Source organism: Scaptodrosophila lebanonensis, unplaced genomic scaffold (assembly GCF_003285725.1).
Source record: "Scaptodrosophila lebanonensis strain 11010-0011.00,11010-0021.00 unplaced genomic scaffold, SlebRS2 tig00000061-arrow-pilon, whole genome shotgun sequence".
NCBI lineage: Eukaryota > Metazoa > Arthropoda > Insecta > Diptera > Drosophilidae > Scaptodrosophila > Scaptodrosophila lebanonensis.
In genome coordinates, this window is record NW_022060554.1 from 5,156,488 (window position 1) to 5,164,102 (window position 7,615).

At 47.7% G+C, this 7,615-nt stretch overlaps 2 protein-coding genes across 2 annotated transcripts; both read left to right on the forward strand.

The window, feature by feature from the left end:
* Positions 1–324: 324 nt before the first annotated feature.
* On the forward strand, positions 325–1,592 carry LOC115624863 (cell surface glycoprotein 1-like). The gene is made up of 2 exons (XM_030519709.1): positions 325–557; positions 611–1,592. Exons 1-2 carry the CDS (start codon positions 325–327, stop codon positions 1,590–1,592), a joined length of 1,215 nt encoding a protein of 404 aa, XP_030375569.1.
* Positions 1,593–5,926: 4,334 nt separating this feature from the next.
* Positions 5,927–7,194, forward strand: LOC115624865 (cell surface glycoprotein 1-like). The gene is made up of 2 exons (XM_030519710.1): positions 5,927–6,159; positions 6,213–7,194. Exons 1-2 carry the CDS (start codon positions 5,927–5,929, stop codon positions 7,192–7,194), a joined length of 1,215 nt encoding a protein of 404 aa, XP_030375570.1.
* The last annotated feature ends 421 nt before the right edge of the window (positions 7,195–7,615 follow it).

The window sequence follows — 7,615 nt, forward strand, 5'->3', positions numbered from 1 at the left end:
GCCGACCTAAAAGAGTACCACACTGATGCAGCGAACAACGACGACGACGACACAGACATCCTCGAGGCTACCCACAACCCTCAGGATTAACCAAGAGAGCACTCGCCAAGCCCAAGTAGTGACCCACTTCCTGAGTATGAGCCAGAAGACATGGCGCACTTACTTGGACGAGTAAATTAGATAATAAGGGGTATTAGCCAGAGACCCCACTAGTTTACCTTACGCGCAAGCCAAACCTCTAAAGCGGAATAAAAACCTGCAAAAACAAAGTTATTAACAAGAAATTTTATCTTCCACAGCAACAACAACTTTCGTTAAGCCAAGATGGAGAGAAATACTGGAAGCAGTGCGTGGCAATCGCCGCCGGAGCAGGATTGGGAGGACGACAAGTCTACGTCCCCATACCTTCCCCAAGACCAGGACGGCCAGTCACCAGATGACCCGCCCCCAGCCAGCAGCGCTCCCAACAACGAGTGGCTGTCCTCATCGGAGCCAGAGAACGACGACGACCAGTCACCAGATGACCCGTCCCCAGCCAGCAGCGCTCACGACAACGAGTGGCCTCATCCGAGCCGGAGAACGACGACGGCCAGCCCGACGAACGATTCAGGACAACACTGCAGCGGGATGAGTGGGACTGGCAAGAGTCACCACCACCTCCCAGCTCGGAGAGCGACACCCCACCGGAACGGCACTATCCCGACAATGTGCGCGAGGTGTACGACGAGGACGCACCACCTCACCGCGGCTTTCGAGGCCCCGCATATCCGCCCCGGTTCCAGGGCCATCAAGACGGCGGCTCCTACTCCAGGTCACCAAAGCCGGAACCCCGACGCGACCCAAGGAGCGGACGAGGGGTATACAAGCCCGCCGAGCCGCAGACTGAGCTGGAGCATTACACAGCCAGTCCGGCCAGCGAGTCCAGCAGCGACGACGAGCAAGTCTATTACCGGGAAGTGGTAGCATCTGCCGAAAACTACCAGCACATCACCACTCCCTATGGTGCCCGAGTGACCCGCAACACCACTACTACTGTGGATATCTTCCTACCCCCGGGAGAGACGATGAGCTCAATGTTCAACGTACCGAGAGAGTCACGGCAAGCACTCAGGGGTCGTGAGGAGGCTCGATGCATGCGCGTCGAGCTGGAAGCGACCACCGATGACCGGACCAGCAACCGACAACCAGAAGCGGCAAACTACACGCGGAACAACCGCAACGACAGTTCCCAGCGTCAACCAAGGCGGAACACCTCACCCGAGACTGTCCAACGGCCTACCTGGGAGCCGGCAACATCGGACGAAGAGGACAACCGTCCCCTCTTTCGTCGGCGGTACTCACGAGCCCCGACCAACGCGACCACCAGCGAAGCAGCACCAGCGGAGTGGGTTGTGGCACCGACGGGATGGAAGGTCGACACGAAGGACCGGAAAATACCCCAGGCCCTGGTCGAGGACGTCATGTCAGGGATGCACAAGCGCACCCGGGCCCGTTACTCCAAAGAACTGGACGGGCAACGATTCCAAGTGGAACGGACGAAGACTCGGAGGGTTTTGATCCATTTGACCCCCCGAAGAAAGGAGAGGATGTAACGCAGTAAAATTCTGCGCCACAAATTGTATTAGCTCTAAGATTTTTCTATTTGTATTATTTCTTGCACGGTTCTGAATAGTGCCAACTTTTGTTACTAGTCTTAAGATTCCACTACTGTTATTAGATCTAAGGTTTCACATTGAAGTTTCTATGCTACTAGATGTAAGTTTCAATTATATTTCACCACACTACATACAGAAAGGGTTACGCAGCAAAGATCTTTTGAATAGGGGAAGGATAAACGAGCTGGCATCACCGCCCACGCGTGTATAGGGATTTTAGAAAAAGAGAATTAGGTCACACGAACGAAGGCGAGAAGGGCGAACGAAAACGGAAGCTCGCTCTCTTCTTCGGCGACCATCAAGACGACCAGACGTGTGTTAGCAGCGAGACATAGGATCAAATCCACGTAAGTTTTGGAAATCAGCCAATAAACGTGGTGCAATGTAGGGCCAATGGCAGCGAAATCCCGAATAAAAGGCAATCTTAAGAATATTTAAGAAATCCGCCCACGCTATGAGCGCAACTTACATATATACCAGGCTCGAGTCCGAATATATGTAAGTTGTGACTGAAAAAGCGAACAAGTGTTGATTGTTATATTGTTGCGTATGAGCCGGCAATATAACGTCAAAACGAGCCCTAGTCCGCCCCGCATTCTCCAGCACCAGCGGCTACAGTGGGCCTATTTCATGTATAGCGTGTATGAACCGCGATAGATGAAATAGTCCACTCGACCAACGGAGTTTTGGAGGTTAGTTTGCAGCGCATGAGCATGCAGACATAACGCCAAAACTACCGGCCGCAAGGCGACTGACACCCTACAGTGTGCATCGAGTCCCTCTTGTCGCATGGTCCCGTCACATTTATAAATTTTCTTGTAATGAACCCTGGACAGCTGAGTTATACCCCAGCTGGAAATAAAACTTCTTTACAATATGTACATATATATCAATGTATGTATGTACATTCGTTTTGGACTGACAGGGCAAGAAATTTAAATTAATTATTATTATTGTACATTTTTAAAAGTAATTTGTTGTTTTGTACATTTGGCATTATTGTTTTTGCATTTAGAATTTTTATTTTCGTTATTTTTTTTCAAAAGCTATTTTGTGTTATAAATGTTTTTTCGACGGACTCCACATTTGGAGCACATACTCAACATAACTAAATCTAACCCTTGGCATAAAACTATATTCAAAATAAATACAATGAAATGTATGTAAAATTGTTCTATTCGCTATGTGTATGTACATACAGTGGCTCACAGCTTATTTTATGGAGTGCATATTCTCGACTTCAGAGGTCGGTAAAAATGAAACTATCATATCCTGAACGAAAATATTAGTACCATTTGAAAGTGCACACTTTGTAGTTTAATAAGGAACGTAATTTATTATCAAAGTATAGGAACTAAATACCTTAAACATTAAAAAACAAAAAATACTGGTATTTTCGAGTCACAGCTTATTTTATGCAGCTACTTTTCATGTAGAGAACTTTCGTTTTCAAAACAATTTTTTTTTTTTTTTCAATATTTTGTATGATAGCCTTTGTTATCTATAACTAATTTAAGGCGATTTTGCATTGATGATACCAGCTTTTGGGTCACATCTGGTGAAATATTCCGCCATTCAGTTTGCAGCGCCAATTTTAGGCTATTTTTATCTGAAATTGTGTGTTTCCGAATATTTTTCTCCAATATTGCCCATAAATTCTCAATAACATTCAGATCCGGAGACTGCGCTGGCGGACACATCAAGTGGGGACAATTATAAATCAGCCAGGACTGAACTATACCCGCTTTATGTTTGGGGTCGTTATCTTGGTAGAAACGGAAATTCGACCGTATTTCGAGATCTGTGGCACTCTGCAACAAATTGTCTTTTAATATCTGAAGGTATTGGAGTTTGTCCATTGTGTTCTCAATAAACGCCAGATTTCCTGTATCAGCAGCCGACATACAGGCCCAAACCATGACGCTGCCACCGCCATGTTTTACAGTTGGCTTCAAATTTTCTTTTTTATGCTCGGAATTCGGTTTCCTCCAAACGTAAGACATGCCGTCCGATCCAAAAATGTTGAATTTTGACTCATCTGCAAATATGACTGACTTCCAAAACTCTGGGGATTTCAAAACGTGTTCCCTAGCAAATTTCAGTCTACAAAGTTTGTTTTTTGCATTAATGAAGGGTTTTTTGCGAGCTACTCGGCCATTAAAATCATGATCGCGCAATACCCGGCGAACAGTTTCCACGCAGCACTGTTTGGACAGGCTTTCCCGAACTTGGAATGCAAGTTTCGGAGCTGACAGTTGCGGATTTTCCTTAATTTTTCGTACAATATACCGCTTGTCGCTGTCACTAAAAATAGAGTTCGGCGCCTTTCTGCCCTTATTTTCCACTCGATTCTCGTGTACAAAACGTTCTATTATTTTTTGGATCGTAGAGGCATTAAGATTGACCATTTCAGCAATTTTTCTTTGGGAATGACAATTTTTAAAGTGGTATATAACCAATTCTCTTTGTTCAATTGTTGTTCGCGGATCCATTTTAAATATGTTCACAGCTACACACTCCAAGTGACCCAATTGAAATGAAACCAATGGAAAATCACTAACAGCAGTATAACAAAGGGATACAAGCAAAAAGTACCGTTAAATAACGTAAACATGAAGTACCACTACATTCCGAAGTGTCTGCATAAAATAAGCTGTGAGCTAAAAATTCGATGAGCAATCAGTTCTTCTCTTTTATGGGAGAGGGGGGGGGACATATTTTGCACTTTGACTTTCGTTTTATATTCTTTAAATATATCAATACAAAACTGCATTTCAATTTCATCATTATTCTTATCGGTTTTAAAGATATAAGGTTTTGAAGAAAAAAATATCTACTGCATAAAATAAGCTGTGAGCCACTGTGTGTATGTATGTACTAGCAGGTATTGCCCGTCTTAACCCGGCTCAATATAATGTTTCCAATTGTATTTATTTTGTGTGTGCATAACCTACCCATATGTTTTCACCTTATAAGTTACCAGTAGGAAGGCATTTAAGGTATTTAAATGAACATTTTCTGTTCTTGACAAAAAATTGTTCAGTAGTCCGTTACATTTTTGTTCTTACCAAACTATTTCTTTAAACGAACATGACCACTATAACTAATATTTTTTTAAACCTCCCCCCTTTGGAGGTAGAATTTTCCAAAAGCCTTTCTTAGTGTGCTCCTACACTATGATGGATACTATGAAAGGATACTTGAGTCCAAATTTCATCTGTGCGTTGATTGCCAATCAGTCAGTCAGTCAGGCCACTGCCACCCATCTGGTACGAGCATTTAGAGAACGAGTCCTCAGCAGGTTTGGAGTCCCAAAACTCTTCGTGTGCGATAACGGCACACAGTTCACGAGTCGGATATTCAAGAACTGCCTAAAGGAATGGGGAGTCGACGTCCAGCATACAGCACCGTACTGCCCCCAGGAGAACCCAACAGAAAGGGCAAATCGGACAATCAAAACGATGATATCGCAGTTCATCAACGGCGATCAAAACACCTGGGACGAGTTGCTGCCGGAGTTTACTCTGGCCATCAACTCCAGCGTCTCAGACTCTACTGGTTTCAGTCCAGCCTTCGTAGTACAAGGGCGAGAGCCAAGACTCCCAAGCGCACTATACGACGAGGTGACGCCAGCCACTGGAAGCGAATCTCAAACGCCTGCCGAGAAAGCAGCCCGTTTGAGGGAGATATTCGCCATAGCACAGTCCAACATGCAACGAGCCACGCAAGATCAACAACGCCACTACTATTTACGCCGCAGAGAATGGAGACCGAAACTAGGATCCCTTGTCTTACTTCGACAGCATCACCTTTCGAAAGCTGCCGAAGGATTTGCTGCAAAACTAGCACCGAAATACGACGGACCATTCAAGATGGTCAAGTTCGTATCCACATACGTCGTGCGCATCCAACGTGTGGGAAGCCGGAGGAGACAAGTTGCCAACGTGGCCGACCTAAAAGAGTACCACACTGATGCAGCGAACAACGACGACGACGACACAGACATCCTCGAGGCTACCCACAACCCTCAGGATTAACCAAGAGAGCACTCGCCAAGCCCAAGTAGTGACCCACTTCCTGAGTATGAGCCAGAAGACATGGCGCACTTACTTGGACGAGTAAATTAGATAATAAGGGGTATTAGCCAGAGACCCCACTAGTTTACCTTACGCGCAAGCCAAACCTCTAAAGCGGAATAAAAACCTGCAAAAACAAAGTTATTAACAAGAAATTTTATCTTCCACAGCAACAACAACTTTCGTTAAGCCAAGATGGAGAGAAATACTGGAAGCAGTGCGTGGCAATCGCCGCCGGAGCAGGATTGGGAGGACGACAAGTCTACGTCCCCATACCTTCCCCAAGACCAGGACGGCCAGTCACCAGATGACCCGCCCCCAGCCAGCAGCGCTCCCAACAACGAGTGGCTGTCCTCATCGGAGCCAGAGAACGACGACGACCAGTCACCAGATGACCCGTCCCCAGCCAGCAGCGCTCACGACAACGAGTGGCCTCATCCGAGCCGGAGAACGACGACGGCCAGCCCGACGAACGATTCAGGACAACACTGCAGCGGGATGAGTGGGACTGGCAAGAGTCACCACCACCTCCCAGCTCGGAGAGCGACACCCCACCGGAACGGCACTATCCCGACAATGTGCGCGAGGTGTACGACGAGGACGCACCACCTCACCGCGGCTTTCGAGGCCCCGCATATCCGCCCCGGTTCCAGGGCCATCAAGACGGCGGCTCCTACTCCAGGTCACCAAAGCCGGAACCCCGACGCGACCCAAGGAGCGGACGAGGGGTATACAAGCCCGCCGAGCCGCAGACTGAGCTGGAGCATTACACAGCCAGTCCGGCCAGCGAGTCCAGCAGCGACGACGAGCAAGTCTATTACCGGGAAGTGGTAGCATCTGCCGAAAACTACCAGCACATCACCACTCCCTATGGTGCCCGAGTGACCCGCAACACCACTACTACTGTGGATATCTTCCTACCCCCGGGAGAGACGATGAGCTCAATGTTCAACGTACCGAGAGAGTCACGGCAAGCACTCAGGGGTCGTGAGGAGGCTCGATGCATGCGCGTCGAGCTGGAAGCGACCACCGATGACCGGACCAGCAACCGACAACCAGAAGCGGCAAACTACACGCGGAACAACCGCAACGACAGTTCCCAGCGTCAACCAAGGCGGAACACCTCACCCGAGACTGTCCAACGGCCTACCTGGGAGCCGGCAACATCGGACGAAGAGGACAACCGTCCCCTCTTTCGTCGGCGGTACTCACGAGCCCCGACCAACGCGACCACCAGCGAAGCAGCACCAGCGGAGTGGGTTGTGGCACCGACGGGATGGAAGGTCGACACGAAGGACCGGAAAATACTCCAGGCCCTGGTCGAGGACGTCATGTCAGGGATGCACAAGCGCACCCGGGCCCGTTACTCCAAAGAACTGGACGGGCAACGATTCCAAGTGGAACGGACGAAGACTCGGAGGGTTTTGATCCATTTGACCCCCCGAAGAAAGGAGAGGATGTAACGCAGTAAAATTCTGCGCCACAAATTGTATTAGCTCTAAGATTTTTCTATTTGTATTATTTCTTGCACGGTTCTGAATAGTGCCAACTTTTGTTACTAGTCTTAAGATTCCACTACTGTTATTAGATCTAAGGTTTCACATTGAAGTTTCTATGCTACTAGATGTAAGTTTCAATTATATTTCACCACACTACATACAGAAAGGGTTACGCAGCAAAGATCTTTTGAATAGGGGAAGGATAAACGAGCTGGCATCACCGCCCACGCGTGTATAGGGATTTTAGAAAAAGAGAATTAGGTCACACGAACGAAGGCGAGAAGGGCGAACGAAAACGGAAGCTCGCTCTCTTCTTCGGCGACCATCAAGACGACCAGACGTGTGTTAGCAGCGAGACATAGGATCAAATCCACGTAAGTTTTGG

What these genes read in the sequence shown, in the direction of transcription:
- LOC115624863 (XM_030519709.1), top strand. Translation starts at nt 325, where the DNA reads ATGGAGAGAAATACTGGAAGCAGTGCGTGGCAATCGCCGCCGGAGCAG. An exon ending in AGCAGCGCTCACGACAACGA is followed by an intron (nt 558 to 610) that starts GTGGCCTCATCC and finishes CGAACGATTCAG; the next exon opens with GACAACACTGCAGCGGGATG.
- LOC115624865 (XM_030519710.1), top strand. Translation starts at nt 5,927, where the DNA reads ATGGAGAGAAATACTGGAAGCAGTGCGTGGCAATCGCCGCCGGAGCAG. An exon ending in AGCAGCGCTCACGACAACGA is followed by an intron (nt 6,160 to 6,212) that starts GTGGCCTCATCC and finishes CGAACGATTCAG; the next exon opens with GACAACACTGCAGCGGGATG.